General features: G+C 42.3%; 1 protein-coding gene across 18 annotated transcripts in view; it reads left to right on the forward strand.

Annotated features, from left to right (window-relative positions):
• KIAA1217 (KIAA1217 ortholog) overlaps window positions 1–21,795 on the forward strand; it is an 850,300-nt gene that overhangs the window by 766,058 nt on the left and 62,447 nt on the right. For 16 of the 18 annotated variants that reach the window (XM_073018799.1, XM_008002527.3, XM_073018795.1 and 13 more), the window contains one exon: window positions 10,401–11,233. In XM_073018799.1, coding sequence (XP_072874900.1) covers window positions 10,401–11,233 — 833 coding nt within the window. Of the gene's footprint in view, window positions 1–3,654; window positions 3,942–10,400; window positions 11,234–21,795 lie in introns of those variants that run through there. The other 2 variants (XM_008002523.3, XM_073018796.1) reach the window with 1 other exon arrangement.

Raw genomic sequence — 21,795 nt, forward strand, 5'->3', positions numbered from 1 at the left:
AAAGAGAAAAATAAAGTCTAAGGCACTAAAAAATTGTAGTTGGGTGCTGTAGATAACTTACTAGTATCCAATCTAGAAAACATTGAAAGGGAGTTGTGCATAAAAGAACAAGGTCCGTCCAGGAAATGGGTGGATGTGCAGAGATGGAGATAAGAGAAGGAGTTATTTGTACCATCTGTTGCAAGTGGTATAAAGAAGATATCATTTTACAAACTGTAACTATTTTCGGTACAAAAGAAGGTTGTCCTTGGCCTGGAGAACACAGGAGTAGCCCAGCAGAAGATTGAGTATCAGTGAGAAGGACATTTTTCTTTTATCCATCCTACAGCACTGCACAGTTATTGATTGTGGCTTGGAAGCAAAATGATTTATTTAACATTACTTCTTTATTCTGTTCCAGATTGAGATCTTTAATCACTGCTGGGCCCAGGACTGGTCAGCCAGGTCTGGCCACTGGAGGGCTCAGTAGAGTTCCTGTGTCAAAAGATTTATAGAAATAACGCTCATCTTAAATATAGCCATAAGCTAACCGCTGACTGGACCATCTCTTTCCTGGGAATTAAATAATTTTGGCAGCAGTCTGTCTGTCTGCCTCATGTCTGGGAGGCATTCCGTTTACAATCAAATGAAACAATAGGCTAACTAAAACCTTACAAATGGCAATCTTCCCAATTTTACCAATGCAAACAAGATGAATTTGAAATTTTTTCAACGTAATAATCCCTTCCCTTCCTAATATCATCTTCATATCTGTAGGCACAGTTTAGATTTTCTTTGAGCAAATGTAATTTTTTAAAAGCCAATGAAGAAATGAATATGAAAAGGAAAATAGGAAGGAATATGTGTCACAATACTTTTGGCTTTACCGGAGCATAAAAATTATTTCCTGTTGAGGTAATCCTAAATATTTCCTAGCATGTCCATTCTTAACACTGACTCAGAAAGAATACATTGCTTTCACTTTGCTTTTAGGCCTAGTCAATGAAAGGAAGAGGGAAAATGAAGAGTAGGACACTTTATATGCTGCTGGGAAGAGTAATGTAGCAATGGCTGTAATGTCCAAAGGTACAGCAGGCAGAGAAGGGTCTGGTGAAGTCATCAAACCGAAGCGTAGGGGTGTTACTGGTTGCACACACTCATACTGAACCAAACTTTGTGGTGAGTTAGCCTGAACGAGCCCTTCTCTGGAGAATGTGCCTTCCACTGAGATTAAGCCACTGGGTCCTAGATGGCACCAGGACACCAGAATATTGTTTAGGAAATTGGCTTGTCTGGTGCATTAGCGGGTACTCTGGGGCCTTTGGAGATTGAGCTCCACCTCTCTCTTGGGTGAACTCCGTGCTTGCTAAAGAGCATTTAACTCATCCTGATTCACCGCAGGATTGGGCTGGCTTTCAAACTCCTGACAGTGAATTACTGCTCTGGTAATGACGAATCCATGCGTGCATGCTACAGACAGTGCCCTGGAGCATTTTGAAAGTGAAAGGAAATTGCTGTGAACCTGGCAGGAAGGAAGGGAAGGGAGAGGTAAACCAGACTTCTCGCATTGAACCCACCGACTCTCATTGCATAACAGGGTCAACAGAAGCCACCTCTCTCTAGCATAATGAACAAGGTTTCTTGTGGTTTTCTGTTTTGTTGCCTTTTTTTTTTTTTTTGAGACAGGATCTCACTCTGTCACCCAGGCTGTAGTGCAGTGGTGTGATCTTGGCTCACTAGCCTCTTAACCTCCCAGACTCAAGTGATCCTCCCCCCTCAGCCTCCCAAGTAGCTAAGAACACAGGCATGCACCAGTATGCCCAGCTAAGTTTTTACTTTTTGTACAGACTTAGCCTCCCTACGTTGCCCAAGCTGGTCTCAAACTCCTGGGCTCGGGGAATCCTCCTGCTTCCACATCCCAAAGTGCTAGGATTACAGGTGTGAGCCACATAGCACCTAGTCCATCGCAGATGTGGGATAACATGTTGAACATGGCAGGACTTTCTTAGCCAAGCAGCAGAGAGACAGAAAGAGTTCACTGTGCTGTTTCCTGGGGGACAGCCTGACCCCAGACCCTTCACAAACAGTCACTGGAACAAGCAACCCTGCCCGTAATAAGCAGGTAAAGAAGAATTATAAGAGCCATGTCTGTTAGCACACCTCATGCCATAAAACAGGGTCTTTGGGGGATATGATAGGGGCAGCATCGCAGTCTAATCAGACAAGGGGGACCACCCCTCCATCCCCCTTCCTGGAACATATGTGCTTGACCGAAGACACAAAACCTGCCTAATGTGTACCAGATTCATCAGAAACTGATAGTGTGTGCCTCCCATACTCTGGTGAGAAATAACAAACCTTGCTGATTAGATTAAAAATCAAAACAAGAGCTTCCACATTCCTTCTACTGTTTTCCGACCTCTTAGGTGGCATCTGTTACAACCACTTCACCCAAATATCGTTCCTAGTGAGACATCTTAGGGGGGTGGCAATGTTATGTGCTCCATTTGCCCCCTTCTTTAATAACCACAAAGCGATTTGATGGCAGTAAACAGTTTTTTTAGAAAGCCTGCAAAGGACTGGATTTGAACTTGAAAGACGTCATGGAATTCTTTTGGTCAGCAAGAACAACCTCTAAAAGCCTTAAAATGTTTTTCAAATGCACAGGCTGCCAGAGTGTGGTAGTCGGGTGTGGCGTGAAGCCAGTGGGGCTTCCAGCCAGTGTGTGGAGTTCCTTGTCACCGTATTCCCACTTGGATAGCTTTCGGTTCCACCCAGTCCCCAAGGGCCCAGAAAACATGATGGCGATCAGAGCCAGCCTGTGAGCGCAGGAGGTGCTTCCTTTCTCCCCGACCTTTTGCTAGCAGTGCATTAATTCCCGTCCTCCGCTGAGAGCTGCACAAGTCACTTCATGTTGTGGACACGCACCTTCTTGTACCTGTTCCCCTGGAAGAGACCGGCTGTGCTGACAGCGGTTGTACCCAGAGGTCTCTGGGGATCGCCTACCTCTCGTCCTTCATCTTGTTTAGGGTGGGAAAGAAGGGCTCTGGTTTCCTTTCCAGAATCCCCTCTACACAGCCATGGTTTGCCCTCTCTATCTTTCCTTCTCATTTCAGATGTATTTTCCAGGGTGATTGCAGTTCCTTGCCCGGCTCTATGTAGGACTGATTAATGGCTACTACCCAAAGTTCAGCTTGGTAAAACAGGGCTGGTTAATTAATAGACAGCTTCCTTATCTCCCTCATGTTTTCCCTCTGGTATTAAACCAGGGGAAGAGGCTTATGTTTCCTTCAGCTCTCAATTCCCAGACTTCAAAAGTCTGGCAGCAAACTGGGTGTTGGGTGCTGGTCTAGGTTTAAGTAGCACCTTTAAGTCAACAGAAAACTGATCTGAAAGTTGGTTCCTCTGGATTGAATATGTTGGGTTTTCTGACAGTTTCATTTCTCGGTGGCTGGTTGTTTGCCCTTTTTAATGGTCCTGTTTGCCTTCGGTGAAATATATTTTGTAATATTTCCTTTGCTGTTAACCCATTTACCTAGGCCGTTTAAAGTTCCTTCACTGGTGTTTTCCCTGTAAGCAATTGTTGAAGGACTGAGTCACCCGTGAGGTAGCCTGTGGTTGGATGTGGGCTGAGGTTATTCAGTGACTAATTTCCAAGGGGAGGAGAAATTGACTTATCACGGGGAGGGTTACTTTTTATCCATGCCACTGTCAGCTTCTCTCTGAAAACTGGGTATTACAAAATGGTCTTTATTGGTTGTGAACACTCGAGCTGAGAAACATTTTAGGATCTCTGTGTCTTTTGTGATGATTTTGTCTCTGAAGAGGAAGCTGTCTAAAATATTCAAGTGTGGAACCAAGGATTTAGATGAAGCCAGCAAACAAAGGAATCATGTAATCAGGACCTGAGCGAATGTGCTTACTCACGGCGTTAGGTACACAGGTGATTTCCTTAAGAAAAAGTAAGTGGCTTTAATTATTTGAAGGTGAAAGAGTGTCATAAGATTCCTTTTCAGTTTTCTCTGCTTACTTCACTGTGTGGTCTGATTGAGTGATATGTTTACAAATTCCAGACTTGGAAGGGTGGGGTTTGAAATACAACAAACTGTACATAATGTTCCTTTTCCACAAGATACATATATATATATACACACACACACACACACACACAGACACATATATATATTTTAATACTACACAGATATTATTACATGAGGCAGTTTCCCAAGATGATTTTAAACAAATATCTTTTATACTAGGTTTTTTCTTTTCTGGAAACAATTTTAGTATGTTGTTTCTTATCTTACCTTCAAGAAACTTCTGAATGAGTGATATTCGATTTGACTTATGGTACTTTTGGGAAATAAAATATAGCTACATGTAAGAATTTCTAACTCAGACTTCAGATCTTAATAGGAAATGGCCCCAGATACTTTCTGGTGTTTCGGAACTATGGTGTAAACAGCATTTTGATCCGTGTGCAGTCTGTGGGCAGCGACAGCAGCCTCTCAGCCTGCTATTATGATGAGGCTCTTGAAGAAAATACCCTCTTTCTAAGAACTGGAAGGACTCAAATAACAAAGAGACAATAGAGGTTTGAGCAGTAATGTAAAGAAGAAAAGACAGTACCTAACCAAGCAGATGAATGCGGTAGAACAGTCTTGTTCGTACATTGCCATTATATCTAGGGCAGGTGAATGAACATTTTCTGTGTCTGGACTTAGGTACACATGGCAAATAGGTATCTGTGTTGTATTCAGAAAAGGGGCTGAAAGAATATTTTTCTGTGTCAGTCATCTCTTTCTTGCTGTAAAATGAAATTGTTTAAAGCTTACATTTTGACATTAGTGTCGAAATTCTGTGGGGAAAAAGTATCAATGATAGAACATAGCTAGTTACTTTAAACTCACTAAGGGAAAAGAGATGATAAGATTAGTAGCATCAGAAAGATCAGTGGTAGAATAAGGGACTAAGATATATTAATGTGAATGGCAACTGTGTGTGTGTGTGTGTGTATGTGTGTGTGTGTGTGTGTGTGTGTTGCTTATTTATTTTGTCAGTTTAGTAAAATTTTCTCCCACAAGGTCTGACTTTGAGTACCAGTGCAGGAAAAATCCAGTATGTATTTAGTGCCATGTCTTTACTCATTAGCAAAGTAACAGTTAAAAACCAAAACAAAATAAATCTGTGTTGGTGACAGATTCTAGGAAGATCTCTCCTTAGTAAGAACACCCGCATCAAAGGCTGGGTTTGTTTTAAATTGTGAATTATACAATCTTAACCATCATGCTGCTTTAGTCTATCAGATTCTGGAGTCTCCAAATTCTACTTTTTATTGTAAGTGTGACCTTGGAAATCACACTGAAGACTTGAAAACATCCCTCCAGTGATGTCCCCTTACCTTCCCCCACATCCTAAGAGCGGGTCGCCTTAGGCTGCTCCCCGTCTTTTATAGTAGGATTCCCAAGTTGTCTGATCGTAAGGGTTCATTCTAGTTGTGGTTTTAAAACACATTTTCCCACTCTATATTGGGATCATTGTGTCATTTTTCTTCTGGGCTCTATTTAGAGCCGAGGATGAAATACATGATCCTGGTTCTTTTTAAAACTCCGTTTTGGAAAGTCAGTCATAACTTGGCAAACCAACATGAGAATTCTGCCAAGACTTCCAACATCTAAGTCACCTGTGTTGATAGAGACATTCAACCTCAGATTACCAATTCTGTCATAACCGAATGTTTGTATTCAGTGCCACTGTGGACAACTCAGGTTGACGGTGACTCTTTTGATGACCCTTTTGGATGATGGCAAGATTATTTTGAAGTGGACGGGGCAGGGAAGACACACAGGATTAGCTCCAGATCCAGGATGCTGACTGTTCATGGCAAGCATCCATCCTCATTGGCTGAAGTCCCATTCTGGTTGGTTGGTGTCCATGCCATACTGGATATTAGCTGTCAAATATTTCGACTATCACCGACATTTCCCACATGAATGCCCAATATAATGTATTAGAATTACTTTAAGTTAATTGTTATTTTTCTTTCTAATCTCATCTACACATACCACTAGAAAATCTAATGAGATATTCTAATTAGATCTTTAAGTGTTTCATTTTAAAGGTTATTTATATATCTTCTAACCATTTTTTGCACATCACCAAGCATGTTTTTAAAATACCTATATAAATACTTTTGCTGTTTTCAAAGACATGTACTCAACCTTTTATGAATTTAAATAAATTTTACATTTTCTTTTTACTAATATTCTTTATCCTTCTGGACAGTTCTATACTGCCTAGAATATTTTATTTTATTTTATTTTATTTTATTTTACTTTATTTTATTTGAGACAGACAGTCTTGCTGTGTCACCCAGGTTGGAGTACTGAGGTGCATTCTTGGCTCACTGCAACCCCTGCCTCCCAGGCTCAAGCAATTCTTGTGCCTCAGTCTCCTGATTAGCTGGATTACAGGCACATGCACCACGCCTGGCTAATTTTTGTATTTTTTATAGAGATGGGGTTTCACCATGTTGCCCAAGCTGGTCTCAAACTCCTGGCCTCAAGTGATCTGCCCACCTCAGCCTCCCAAAATGTTGGGATTATAGGCATGAGCCACTGCACCCAGCCCCTAGAATCTTAATGTCCCTTTTTACATTCCTGCCAAAAAGAGGAACGTTTCTGCTGGTTAATTGAGGTCATAGTCCCCCAGATCAAGATGTATTCTGAAGGTGGCTAAGGAAGGAAAAGAGAACAGGGAATAGTGATTGACCTAGTTAGGACTGTTGTTCATACAAAGAGGGTTCTAGATATTTTATTGACTGATTGAGACGGAGTCTCACTTTGTCACCCAGGCTGGAGTGCAGTGGTGTTATCTCGGCTCACTGCAACCTCCGTCTCCTGGGTTCAAGCAATTCTCCTGCCTCAGCCTCCCGAGTAGCTAGGACTACAGGCGCACGCCACCATGCCCAGCTAATTTTTATATTTTTAGTAGAGAGGGGGTTTTGCCATGTTAGCCAGGCTGGTCTTGAACTCCTGACCTCAGATAATCCACCTGCCTCGGCCTCCCAAAATGCTGGGATTACAGGCCTGAGCCACTGTGCCTAGACAGTTCTACACATTTTAAATATTTTTCTGGAATTAATAACAATAATGACAACAGTACCTACCATTTGTTGTATGTGATTTGCCTTGGACACCATGTAATGCTTTATAAACAGTGGCATGTTTGAGTCGATGTGATGAATTTATCTCGATGTTGGTTTTGGTTGGTTATTGCATTGTGTAATCTGATTATGTGGGGAATTTGCCCAGATATCCGCTGCTCACTGAGCCAGTCCCTCCTGTATTTTATCACCTGTGAAGCCCTGTGCTGCTTCCTGCTGAGCCATACATTGCTTTTTATTGGGCTCTGAATTGTGAAGGCAGAGTGAGAGAGGTATTTATAGAGCATCCGTGTTGCTCTCCTGCAAAACCTGTGTCACGGGGTTGCTCAGCCTCCCTGGAATGAGCATCAGTCAGGTGTATTATCACACAATGACCTTGGGACTGTCCCTTCTGGTCTAAAGCACTGAGCGTCTGAGTCATGAGGGTGTCCAGTGAGCAGGGAGGACCTCATGGGCTGGAGCATCAGGGCAGGGGCCATGCAGAGCAGACGCACTTGGAGCCTGACCACAAACCTAGGTATGGATCCACAAGAACTAGGATATGAGGAGAGAGACCCTGGACAGCATCAGCATATCACAAGTTAGGTTTAGGGAAGGGAGAACAGATTAGCCTATCATAGTGGGAGCTCTGTGTGTGAGTCTTGGGAGGGGAATAAGGGGGAAGTGGAGATAAAATTGTGATTGTGAGGGAGGAGTCTGCAAACTCCAGGGGGCCCAGAAATAGTCAGCCCCTACAGGAGCCAGGAGGTCAATTCTGCAGTGCCCAGGTCATGTATTCAAAAAGGGCTCCATTTTGTTGCTACATATTCACACCTTATTTGCACTTCTCATTGGTCACTTTCATTATGAAATCCACTTCTCTATGTACAACTCACAGGGCAGGGATTCTACACTGCTGGATCATTCCAGGAACAAGATTAGGAAGCCATGGGAGTCCCACTGGTTGTTCCTGCATTAGCATCTACGAAGTTTAAGAAAGAAGGTGCCCTCTCCATGGCGCTTGGGAGTTTCCGTGGGGCTTGGGGCTTGTTTAGAACTACATCCTAGAATAATGCCAAGCATTTACCAAGTGCTTGGTAAATACCCTTTACTACATGCAATGAGTTTTTATGATAAAGAAGCAGTTAGTTTGTATCCTGTGCATTAGGCTCTGTTTCATTTTCAACCTTCTCCTGGTGCCTCTACTATCCCTACTCTCATCTGCGTCACCCACATCATGGGGTCTCTTGGCTGCTAATCTTGGTTCTTGCCATTCGAGCCCCCACCTCTCTCCTCAGGTCCCTACCTCATCCACCCTCCATCCATTTATACCCTTCTTGTCTGTCACATCTCCTGGAAGTCAGGATAGGGACTGTGGGCTCCTGTGACCTCACCAATAGAACTTGAAGAATGAGTGGAGCTTGTCTCTCCTTCCCTCAGTTATTTGGAGAATCTCAGTGGGCATTTCCCCATGGCACCTTGAGCAAAGCAAAAATATATGAAATCATCATATCCTGAATTAGTTTGTATTTTTCATTCTACTCCCTTGCTAAACACAGTAGCATAGTTGCAAATTACAGTTGACCATTGAACAAGGTGGGAGTTAGGGATGCTAACCGCCACACACAGTAAAACAATAAAATAAAAAATCTGTGTAGAGACCAGGTACGGTGGCTCATGCCTGTAATCCCAGCACTGTGGGAGGCCGAGGCAGGCAGATCACCTGAGGTCAGGAGTTCGAGACTGGCCAGGCCAACATGGTGAAACCCAGTCTCTACTAAAGATATAAAAATTAGCTGGGCATGGTGGCCCACGCCTGTAATCCCAGCTATTTGAGAAGCTGAGGTAGAAGAATCACTTGAACCCAGGAGGCAGAGATTACAGTGAGTGAGCTGAGATCACGCCACTGCATTCCAGCCTGGGAGACAGAACAAGACTCCATCTAAAAAAAAAAAAAAATTCGCGCAGAACTTTTACCTCCCCACAAACTTAACTACTTACAGCCTACTGCTGATCAGAATGCTTACAGATGACATGAATAGTCGATGAACACATAGTTTGTATGTTATATATATTATATATTATATCCACACAATAAAGTAAGCTGGATAAAAGCAAATGTTCTTAAGTAAACCATAAGGAAGGAAAAAAATCTGTTTCCTGTTTATTAAGTGGAAGTGGATCATCATAAAAGTCTTCATCCTCGTCAACTTCATGTTGAATAGGTGAGGAGGAGGAAGAGAAGGGCTTGGCCTTGCTCTCTCAGGAGTAGCAGGGGAAGAAGGATATCTGTGAATAAGTCGACCCGCACAATTCAAAATTGTATTCTTCAAGGGTCCACTGCCATGGTACTCTTATTGCTTAATTATTTCCTTCCAGCCTCTCCGTGCTGATTTATCATAGGCTTAAGTGAAGAGTTGGTGAATGAATGAAACTTACCTTCCAGGTTTTCCTCCATGTATATCCTTTCCCCCTGCTCATCTCCCTAGATTGTATCCACTTGGAAAGGTGGGAAACATGGTTACTATTTCCCAGGGCTAAAGGTAGAAAAATGTGCTCAGGACAAGTTTTAGAAGAGGCAACATTAGCACTATTGATACACTAGACCTGCGTTTATTAAGCAGCGTCTCTAAGAAGCTGTGACATTAAAATTTAAGCCACCACACTATTTTTTCCTGAAACCCCACAAAATTGCACTCTCCATCAGGTGTATTCATTTCTTGTGGTTGCTGTAACAAGTTATCATAAATTTAGTGCCTCAAAACGCCATAATTTTTTAAAACACCATAGATGTATCATTTTACTTTTATAGAGATCAGAAGTCCCAAGTGGATTTTGCACATCAATATCAGTGTGTCAGCAGGATCACCCTCCCTCTGGAGGTTCCAGAGCGGGATCCATTTCCTCACCTTTTCCAGCTTCTGGGAGCTGCCCACATTCCTTGGCTCGTGGCCTCTTCTCATAGCACCTTCCAAACTCTTCTAACTCAACTTTTATCATCATAGATCTCCCCTGGAGCTGATTTCCCTGCCTCCCTCCTACACGCATAAAGACCCTTGTGATTGCCTCGAGTCCACCAGGATAAAGATCTCCCATCTCACCATCCTTAGCTCCACCCCATCTGCAAAGCCTCTTCTGCCATGTAGGGAAACATATTTACAGATTCCAGGATGCGGGTGTGTACATCTTGCAGGGGAAGCCACACAGTTACACACTGAGACTTCTCTTGAAACATGAGTATCAAAGTCAACTTTCTAATCCTTTGTTTTCTTTTCAGATGCAGAGAGAACTTGTTTATGCAAGAGGAGATGGCCCTGGGGCCTCTCGCCCTGGATCTACTGCTCATCCACCCCATGCAATTCCAAATTCCCCACCGTCTACTCCGGTGCCCCATTCCATGCCCCCCTCCCCGTCCAGAATTCCTTATGGGGGTACCCGCTCCATGGTTGTTCCTGGCAATGCCACCATCCCCAGGGACAGAATCTCCAGCCTGCCAGTCTCCAGACCCATCTCTCCAAGCCCAAGCGCCATTTTAGAAAGAAGAGATGTCAAGCCGGATGAAGACATGAGTGGCAAAAACATCGCAATGTACAGAAATGAGGGCTTCTATGCTGATCCTTACCTTTATCACGAGGGACGGATGAGCATAGCCTCGTCCCATGGTGGACACCCACTGGATGTCCCTGACCACATCATTGCATATCACCGCACCGCCATCCGGTCAGCGAGTGCTTATTGTAACCCTTCAATGCAAGCAGAAATGCATATGGAACAATCACTGTACAGACAGAAATCAAGGAAATATCCAGATAGCCATTTGCCTACACTGGGCTCCAAAACGCCCCCTGCCTCTCCTCACAGAGTCAGTGACCTGAGGATGATAGACATGCATGCTCACTATAATGCCCACGGGCCACCTCACACCATGCAGCCAGACCGGGCCTCACCGAGCCGCCAGGCCTTTAAAAAGGAGCCAGGCACCTTGGTGTATATAGAAAAGCCACGGAGCACTGCAGGATTATCCAGCCTTGTGGACCTTGGCCCTCCTCTGGTGGAGAAGCAAGTTTTTGCTTACAGCACGGCAACGATACCCAAAGACAGAGAGACCAGGTAAGGTGCAGTGAGGGTGACCAAGGGTGGTTCCTGGGCCCATGTGTCACTATGGGCTGCTCTACAGGGGTCAAACCGACAGAATAAATGTCTGAGCACCCATCTCTGCAGCATGCCCTGTGGGTGCTGCAGAGGTTACAGAGTGGTGTCAAAGCTACCGTTGTCTGCAAAGAGTTTCTAAACTGGCAGAGGTTACAGCCATGAAGCCATGTTCAAGAAGACAGGTGCACCAACAAAAGTAATCCGTCCCTTGTGCTTCTGGAGCATGGATCTAATAGCATTATCGTTTGCATAAATCTGAATAATTTGGAAGAAAATTGTCATTAGTAGAAGCCAGATGAAAAGATCAAAAGGTCATAATAATTGATCTGCTACTGCTGAAAATAAGGAGTGGTTTTCAGTTTTAACTGTTGGAAATAGCAGTTTGTGTTTTTCCTTGTGGAATACAATTTTGTTTTCTCATCTGGTTGTGGGAAGTGGAAAGAATGTGTCTATTTTTTAAGAGGATAAAAATCTGAATTTGCATGAAAATGGAATGGCTTAGATTTAATACTTATCTAGGAGTGGTGCTGAAATCAGCAAAATTTTTCTAGGGAAAGACTCTCTGGGGATTTGAATTTCTTTTAAAATAGATATATTTTATAATTTACTGTTTCAGATGCTTCCTACTCTATCTTGAAAACCTTCCAAAGTTCATATAGTAATAGAAAAGCTAATTTTGATAAAGGAAATTTCTCTAGCCTGAATTGGTTGAAAGAAGTCAACAAAATAATCATAAAAATCTAGCCAAAGAAATTGAGTCCAAAATATGTGTAAGCGTGCTGCTACCTATTGTTATATATGAATTAAGGGGTATGAAAAATAAGATGTCCAGGCTGGGTGCGGTGGGTCATGCCTGTAATCCCTGCATTTTGGGAGGCCGAGGTGGGTGGATCACCTGAAGTCAGGAGTTCTAGACCAGCCTGGCCAACATGGTGAAACCCTGTCTCTACTAAAAATACAAAAAGTAGCCAGGCATGGTGGCAGGCACTTGTAATCCCAGCTACTCGGGAGGCTGAGGCAGGAGAATCACTTGAACCTGGGAGGCAGAGGTTGCAGTGAGCTGAGATCACGCCATTGCATTCCAGCCTGGGCGACAAGAGTGAGACTTTGTGTCAAAAGAAAAAAGACAAATAAGATGTCCAGATACTCAGTTATTCAATACCTTATTAGAACCACTGCTTCTCACTAAACAATGTTAATATCACTTACTGTTACATACCATATAAAAAGAAGGCCAAAATTGTGAATGGAATGTGACCTGTCTACCTTACTATTTTCACACACAAGTCAGAAAGTCCTGAAGTCCTCTTTAGCACAGTTTTATTATGAAAGGGCAATCCCTTCTTATTTGTTCAGTTACTGGGAATATCATAGCAGAAAGACTTCAGGAGATAGAAAGAGAATGAACATGAAAGTTTTGGGATCATTAATGAAATGATCATTAAAGTTCTACCTCTCTCATGTAGTTAGAATAACAACAACAGTGACTGGCTTGATGATGCAGGACTAAGAAAATATAAGAATTAGAAAATAGTATTCATTCTCTCCTTTTTGAAGTCTTCATGAAGTGAAATTCTAAGCATCAAAGAAAGGTACTCTTCCCATCACTACAGACAGCTAAAGGGTATAGGATAAACATTCATAGTGGTTCATTGGAGCAAACCGTTGTGACATCTGGAGAGGAATCTACCAAGATGTGCCATAAGTCTTGGAAGCCTGTGCTGCATACTTCACAGAAAGGATAACACACCTGTCCCCTTTGGTGGGCTGTGAGGTGCTGGTTGGAAAATGGTATGTCACTGAGGGGATGGAACTTACAGGAGCAAGAATTTAGTCCAGGAAACCGTAAAAACAATCTGTCTCCTGCATATAATATTGAGCCAGAATCCATCCTCCCCATCATCCCCCTGCCTCCCACACTGACCTGTCGTAGATGGAAGAGCATCAGGAGTTGATTTTGCCATGATCATGTTGAACTGTTTCCACCCTGGTTCTTGGATGGTAAAAACCTAAATTTGCATGAAGGTAGATTAGTTTAGATGTAATATTCTTTTGGGAGTAGTGCTGAAATTATCAAAATTGTTGGCCAACCAAAGATGGTGTGCGCCTTCTTTCTAGAACCTAGCTCAGTGTCACCCATGTAATTACCACACATACAAAACTTAATGTGCATCCTTGAGCCTCACTTTTCAAGAGATTTAGTTACAGAGAGAAAAAAACAAACCCTCTGCTGACCTGTGGAGTCATCTCTGTATGGGATCAAAATCTTGAAGGATTTTAGCTTTTGGTGCTGTGAGTGTTTTTTTAGGGCCTCCACTCCCTTTTTTAAAAAAAGATCTGCCAACCTCAGAGACTTCCATTTTGTAAAATTTCAGAAAATTCTATGGACTTGAGTTTTACATGTTAGAGAACCTTTTTAGAAAATCTAAATTATTCTCTTACCAGTTTAACAAATATAAGAAAAACTGACTACACAGATGAATATTCACCTAAAATACACTGTCATTATCACCACTGTGTTCTGACGTATGATGGTAGTTATGAATGTAATGTTACATGTTCACATTTTTCGTTCCCCATAATGTGAAATAGCAGAGGAAGAATTTTATCTCATACATCTTGCCAAGGTGACTCTCCACCTGTAATCAGCTTATCTCTAGAGGGTGGAATTGGAGTGCTTGGTTATATGTGGGCTGGTTAGATTCTCTTTTCCTAGAAACCTGCACATAGACACACAGACACGCAGAGACGCACACATACCACATGGACACACAAAGACACAGACACATGACACACACGAAACAGACACACGTACACATACCCCCACACAGACACATACACACACACTCTCTCTCTCGCTCTGTCTACATTTAGAGTCACTATTGCTGAAAGACCTAAACACTCCCTGCTAACTCCACTCAGACACATGTCAAAGGTGAAGAATAATTCTCTGGTCAAAAGAACTTGAGTCTGGAACTTTTGTCCTCAGCACTCCGATGTGCTTCCCCCATTGTTTCTGACATGGACAAAGTGACAAGGGTGGAGCTCATGCCATACTTCCTCCTCCAAGGACAGCTCAGAATCTGGCCCTGAACTCTTTTAGATATCTTGGTAACGAGGCTGACATGTAGCATTCCTGGGGGATGTGTAGGAAGGAGGTGAATGGCACCTATCATTTGTTGAGAGCCTTTTATGAGCCAAGCACTGTGCGAAGTAGTTTCTGTACATTATATGATGTAATCATCATGACAACCCAGTGAGGTATGTACTATCGTCATCTGCATTTCACAGATGCAGAAACTGAGGCTCAGAGAGGTTAAGTAACTTGCCCGAGGCCGCAAAGCCAGTAAGTGGCATAAAATGTCCAGGACTATTAAAGAATTCTACATATTCCATACTGTTTACCACTGTGCACTATTCTGCCTTGCAAATGTGAACTGTAAGGCCCACCTTCACACAACAGAGAAGTTAATTCAGGAGTGAATTCTAAACATTTTAACCAGAATCCTTCGAAAATTGTTTCAGGACTACATGCTAAGTAACTGCTCCTAAAGGATATTTACAATCATAAACACAGAATTTGCATAATTATGCTGCTAAATATATACATGCCATTTTAAATATAACTGCCCTAGCTAGTATATTAGCACAATTATGCAGAAATAGGGGAAGAAAGAGGACAACGTTCTTGGTATACTTCATTTATTCAATGCATCTGAGTACTATGTCAAAGAAAAATGTTAAAAACAGGAACATCAGAAACAATTACTGAAGCACAAAATTATAGTCCATTGTCTCATCTATGCCATGATGTTATTTAGAAATACTTAATCTGTGTAAGTATTGTTAAAGAGTTTTCAACCCCTTAAAGCTTAACTTCATGAGCACAGGGTCCTATAAAGAACCAATCCAATTTCTGTTGCAATTTCATAATATTAAAAAGCAAATACATCTGAGAGTGTTTTTCATACAAGACTCTCAAGTAACATTTTACATCAAAGACGTGAAGCTGCAAAAACACAGGAGGGAGGCTGAGAAATCGGTGGCTGTGCTTTCTGTTGGCACCGCTGGGTTCCTATGCTGTTCTGAAGAACACTTCAATATAACAGTCCAAATAACTGCGGGACGTTAGAAATCAGAGGGAAAAATTCTTCCTTCCACATTCATACTTTGAAGACATCCAGTGGTAGCTTTTTGAAGGAACATGATTTGGTAACAGCTCTGTTGACTTGAAAATAGCTTGCTCAAGACTAAGTAATTGAGTCTTGAGTCTTATATTTAGTCACATACCTTGTGCTAATGAATTTGGCATCTCTTTCTTTATAAAGATGCTTCAATGAGCACCTAGTAATAATAAATTGCATCTAGAATATCTGGAGAACACGGTGTCTATGGAATAACATTCACATGATGGTAGGGTTCTCCTCCCAGGAATACCAGGGACTTTGGGGTATAGTGACAGATCATAGCTGCCTTTGACTTTCAGAACAGCCATTCTAGTGTCTGAGCTTCTATAAAAGAAAGCAATCTCAAGTGATGAAGTGATTGTACCCAAGTGACTTCCATTCAGCTAGGACTCCAAGTAGAGAATAGTCCTAGTGACTAGGAGAGACTGCCCAAGGAGACCATGTGTGACAAATGGCTTAGTGCCTGAGGCTCTGTCTTCTCTAGGTTGTAAAATTACTTCATTAAACAGCATCATTATTTCTATTCATGGCACATAAAACAGCCCTTAAGAATTGTAAAATTCTAGGACATTTATGTTTTGCTATTTTCTATTTGTAGTTTGGATCATGTACTGTAATGTAAAATACCTTTAGTGAAATAACACTCAAAATCCAAGAGTGCTCATTGCAAAGTGACTACCTTGCCTTCAAAATGTATAACGGTTTCCTCCAAATTGATTTTTCAGGACACAGTAAACTTGAACTGAGATTGTATTTTTATACTATTCTATACCTAGAGCAGCTACATTCAACAAATTAGTATAGAGTTACACTAGGAAGAAAAATTTTGTGCATTCTGAGCACCTATAGCTACAGAAAAGCAAGCAACTTGAGTTTCTGTTATGATTTTTGAGGCATGCTAGACTTAGCAGAACCTTCTATGTACAGAAGGAAGCCCACATGGCAACTGGCAGCTTGTGTCTGCTTTTAATCATTTCATATCACTTTCTCATTTTATGAGAGTTCAGTGTTACTGTGTTGGTAACTTTTAGGGGTGAGATGGATCCTTGGTTAAACAGTTAATCAAATGCAAGTCTAAATTTGGATTTATGTCATTGAAAAATGTTCACTGTGACTGGAAGACCTTTGAATATTTCCTAAACCATGCTTTATCCTCCTAGAGGACAGTCAGATTGAATGATGGGAAAAGAAGGATTAAGTGTTTTCCTTTCTTGCTGGTATAGTAAAAAGTGAGTCACATCAGAGATATCCTAAGTAGTTAGACTTAGCATCTCGGTAAAGCAGAGTTTCTTAACCTCTGCACTGTTGACAGTTAGGGCCTGATAATTTGCTATGGGGGCTGTCCTGTGCATTGTAGGATGTTGCCTTAGTCCATTCTGTGTTGCTATAAAAATACCTGAGACTGGGTACTTTGTAAAGAGAAGACGCTTATTTAGCTCATGGTTCTAGAGGCCGAGAAGTTCTAGGACATGGCCCTAGCTTCTGGCAAGGCCTTTTGTGCTACATCATAGCATGGCAGTGGAGGTCAAGGGAGAAGTGGACTCAGGCAAAGAGGGAGAAACCTGAGGGGGATCTGGTTTCATAACAACTCACTCTCAGGGGAACAAATTCATTACTGAGAGAATGAATCCAATCTCTCAAGAGTGAGAGCAAGAAATCACTCACTACCTTGAGAACAGCGAGAGGCCCTTCATGAGGGATCCGCCACTATAACCCAAACACCTTCCACTAGGCCCAACCTCCCAGCACTGCCACACAGGGGATCACATTTCAACATGAGTTTTAGTTGGGACAAACCATATCCAAACCAAACCATAGCAGATGTTTAGCAGCATCTCTGGCCTCTACCCACTGGAAGCCAGTAGCAAATACCAACCACCAATCCTGCCCTAGCCAGGATAATCAAAGACATCTCTAGATGTTGTAATGCCCTGCCCAGGGGGTGCAAAATGCCCCAGCTCAGAAACGTTGCTCTAAAGGAAATTTGAACTTTTTCTACTTTTAATAAAATAGAGAAATGAAAGAATACCCCATGTTCAAGCAATGTAAATGGTGACATTCGTAAGGCAAGGACCAGGACAGTTATTACCTCCATTCTGCCCTCTTCCTCTTGATAAAGCAACTCATTATTGATAGAACTTGCTATGACTACCCTCGGGTCAATCAATATGCTCATCAACCAAACTTGTAATGGACTTCCAAGCCAGAGTGCCTGGGTTCAAATCCCAGTTCTAACACTTGCTAGCAGCTGGGACCTTTGACAGAATACCACATCTTGCACTGCCTCCATTTGCTCCTCTGTGACATAGAGATTATAATAGTGTCTACCCCATAGGATGCAACAACTCATTACAGTTCAGTGTGTTATGCCAGCCTGGGATATACTAAGTGGTCAAGAGTTTCTAGTCTGAGCAAAGTACTCTACTAAGTACTACTAAACAGGAATGTAAATACACAGAGTTGGCTAGGATGAGGAAATGCCCGAAGAAGCAGGGAGAGACATTTTTTACTATAGTATCAGAAAACACATAAAGGGAGCAAGGGTAAGAGAATTAAACTAAATGTGAACACAGAATAGAATGCGCTGGGCTTACAGATCCAAATTAGAATGTTTAGAGTATCGGAGCTGCTTTTAAGTTCATTTCAGGAAAGCAGTCAGGGTTGCACATCTGCTTAGGTCCAGGGGCAAAAAGACAAGCTAGGTTCAGGGCATCCTTTTAAAACTGCATCTGAGCTATAAGACTGAAGGTAAAGACAGCTAAACCAGGTATGCATGAAATCATTAGGTTATCTGTTTTGATGCCTAATAGTGCCTGACTGATTCAGCTCTTGTCTGAATTGCTTTTTCATGTAGCTGTAATTGTGAATCAATAAATGTTTATTGAGCTGCTCTTATATGCTTAGCTGTGGACTGGATGATTTGCTGCATACAAAGAAACTGAGATATGTTTCCTGCACACCAGGAACATAAACCATGAAGACAGTCATAAAATATTAAAAGCTTAATATAAACATATAAGCTTTGTCACAGTTAAGTACAGGAAGCTTCTGAGTTACAAACGCCTACTGAATACCTGTTTTTGAGAAACAACCACAATCATAGAATTTCACACTTGATATTTCTTTTGGCTTTGGTGATGCCCAGGGATGCTCTTCTTGTCACATCCAGAGTGACAATATCTCCTTGTGAGTCAGGGAGGAGAGAAGGGGACATGCCCAGTCACATGCCACCCTCAGAGGCTTGAACTCCGGAGAAAGATCTCTTCCTAGCTTCCGAAAGTCCAGCTTGGAAGTCAGGACACGTTTTCCTTGAAAACAATGAGGAACAACGACAGGGCTAATAATACATTGTAGGTTAAAGAGGCTTCCGTGGGCCAGCTGGAAATCCAACCACCATTTATTCCAAGTTCTAAACAATGAAAGTACAAGTAAACTTTTCAATGACAAGCCTGCCATAATTTGGGGTCTGCTTGTACATAATTAATTCCAAAGAAGTGATACAGACAGTAATTGCTATGAATTCAGAAAAGGGAACATTTTCCCAAAGTTATGTGGGTCTGAGAGCCTTCATGAGAACATTGAGATGGTCTAGAATTTAAGGCATGTATGTAATGAAAGGAAAAGATGTCATTTGGGCAAGACCAACTAGTCTGTATCCAAAATTTGCTATACTTTTACCATCAAGGTACCTATAAAAATGACATCTTGATATGATGTTTTGCCAGTCTCAGAAATCAAGGCTGACCAACTGTTGTTATTTCATTCACAGGAATGGAATTGCATGGTTAAGTCATATTTGCTAGTTATTCGTTAGACTCCTGAGTTCAGGCAACAGATATTTGATAAACATACCAGACCAACTAACAAATTTATGAAGCTAGCTCTATTCTTACACCAGAGATACTCTGTCAAAAATGCCAATGGAATGGCAGCCACGAGGTCTGTGTGCTACTTTAAACAAACCAATCTCTCAAAAGGAAAAGGCATCGTCTGTCACTAATTAGATCAATTAAAATGTGCCTCTCTATCTCCTTTGAATATTCACGAGGTGCTGTCAATCAGAAGTCCTAAGTCTGAAACCAGAAACTTAAGCCAGAAAAAACTAAATACTGTGAGGTTCAGATAACTCCTTCCTTTGTCAACTAGAACTTCTTCAAAGAGAAGAGGAATAGCTTAAGTACAGAGTCAGCCTCCTGAAGAGATGGTAAAATCAACTTAATGCAGAATCGTGGGGTTCCCACCCAACCTAAAGATGGATCATCAAAAGAGCCCAGGAGCTGATAATCCTAGACTCTGTTGACGCACAGGACACACAGTTTAGCCTCTCTTGTGATTTACTTGTCCTTCTGTCTGGCGGAAACCATGGAGATTACACTTGTCCTTATTTGAATTCTGGACTTCATTTTTCATGAATGAAGTGATTCAAAAAATGTATCTGAGTCTAAGCATGAATTCTAACTTTCAAAAATCGCAGATCTTAAAAAGTGTGTATTGAACTGGGTGCAGTAGCTCATGCCTGTAATTCCAGCACGTTAGGAGGCTGAGGCAGGAGGGACACTTAAGCCCAGGAGTTCGAGACCAGCCTGGGCAACATAGTGAGATCCCATCTCTACAAAAAATTTTTTTTAAAGTTAGGTGTGGTGTCACATGCCTGTAGTCCCAGATGCTCGGGAGGCTGAGGTGGAAGGATCATTTGAGCCCAGGAGTTGGAGGCTGCAGTGAGCTGTGATTGCATGACTGCACTCCAGCCTGGGCGACAGAGCAAGATCCTGTCTCAAAAAAAAAAGTCTATTGTGACAGAGCGAGATCTTGTCTCAAAAAAAAAATGGCCACATATATACTCATACAGGGCCAACTTCTATCACCAGTAAATACTTCCTCTGTCTCCTTGTCCATCCTCAAAGCTAAAGAGACCTTAGAGAATACCGTGTCCTAATACCTGACTTTACAGCAGGAGAAACAGCAAGGAGACTTCCTAAAGGTCCAAGGACGGGAGCTACTCTAGTTAAATGACATTTCGCTATCATGCTGCCTTGAGGGTGGCTCCAGCCATTGCTCTCGACCTCGCAGCCACCTGCTGGGCCAAGCCACCTCCATCTATCATCTGACTTGCTGCAGTGGTCTCCCAAAAGGTCTCCTCACTCAGTCCCTGCCCACCTGCTGCCTGTTCTCAGTGGAGGGGCCAGAGTAACCCTGTTAAAACATGAACCCTTTCATGTCCAACCTCAGCTCTGAACTCGCCATGGCTCCTCTCACATTTTGTCTTTGCAAGCACAAATAACTAAGAAGACAAAACAAAAGGGAAATGCACTAGAGAGACCAAATATAGCAATTTTTTTTCTTTTCCCCAAGAGTCATTATTTTGTTTCTTTTGAGGCCACCCTAAGATTTACAGCTCTAAAGCAGGCGGGAGTGGGGAGTTCATTTCCACAGTCACCATGAGGTCCACTCAAGAGACCATCTCTCCTGACACTGTCTCTCGTTTGAAGGTAAATTAGCTGACCGTGTTCAGGTGGCCCATAACATGAAGCAACTGCTATTCCTACCTGTTTGTACCTGTGCAAAAAATGAGATGTCACTTCCAGAACATGAATGTTCCAGATTAGCCTCAGGGAAGAGAAAGAAAATGCAAAAGAGGTGATTTCATAAAGCAGGGTGTAGGCTCGCCCTGGGGAGCGGCGGCTCTAGTCACCCAGCAGAGAGCCAGCAGGAAGTGAAGTGCCTCACCCCAGATGTGAGTCACTAAGGGAGGCAGCTCAGTGCCACAGAGAGCGCTGGATCCGAGACAGCCTGCAGGCTAATTGCTCTGTTTCCCTAAGAAAATCCCTGCCTGGCTGAGCCTCAGTGTCTTTTGTACTAATAAGGGGATGATAATCTACTCAAGAGTTCTGTGCAATTTTTTTAATTTTTATTTTATGTATGTGTGTATATATATGTATTTATATTATATTTTTATTATTTTATTTATATTTTATTTTATATATTATATTATATTATATTATTTTTTTTCTTTTTTTTTGAGACCGTCTCTCTCTGTTGCCCAGGCTGGAGTGTAGTGGTGTGGTCTTGGCTCACTGCAACCTTTGCCTCCCAGGTTCAAGCAATTCTCCTACCTCAGCCTCCTAAGTAGCTGGGATTACAGAAGCCTGTCACCACACCCAGCTAATTTTTTTTTTTTGGAGACGGAGTTTTGTCTTGTTGCCCAGGCTGGAGTGCAATGGCGCGATCTCGGCTCACAGCAACCTCCGCCTCCTGGGTTCAAGCCATTCTCCTGCCTCAGCCTGCGGAGTAGCTGGGATTACAGGCACCTGCCACCACGCCCGGCTAATTTTG

The sequence above is a fragment of the Chlorocebus sabaeus genome, chromosome 9 (assembly GCF_047675955.1).
Source record: "Chlorocebus sabaeus isolate Y175 chromosome 9, mChlSab1.0.hap1, whole genome shotgun sequence".
NCBI classification, from domain to species: domain Eukaryota; kingdom Metazoa; phylum Chordata; class Mammalia; order Primates; family Cercopithecidae; genus Chlorocebus; species Chlorocebus sabaeus.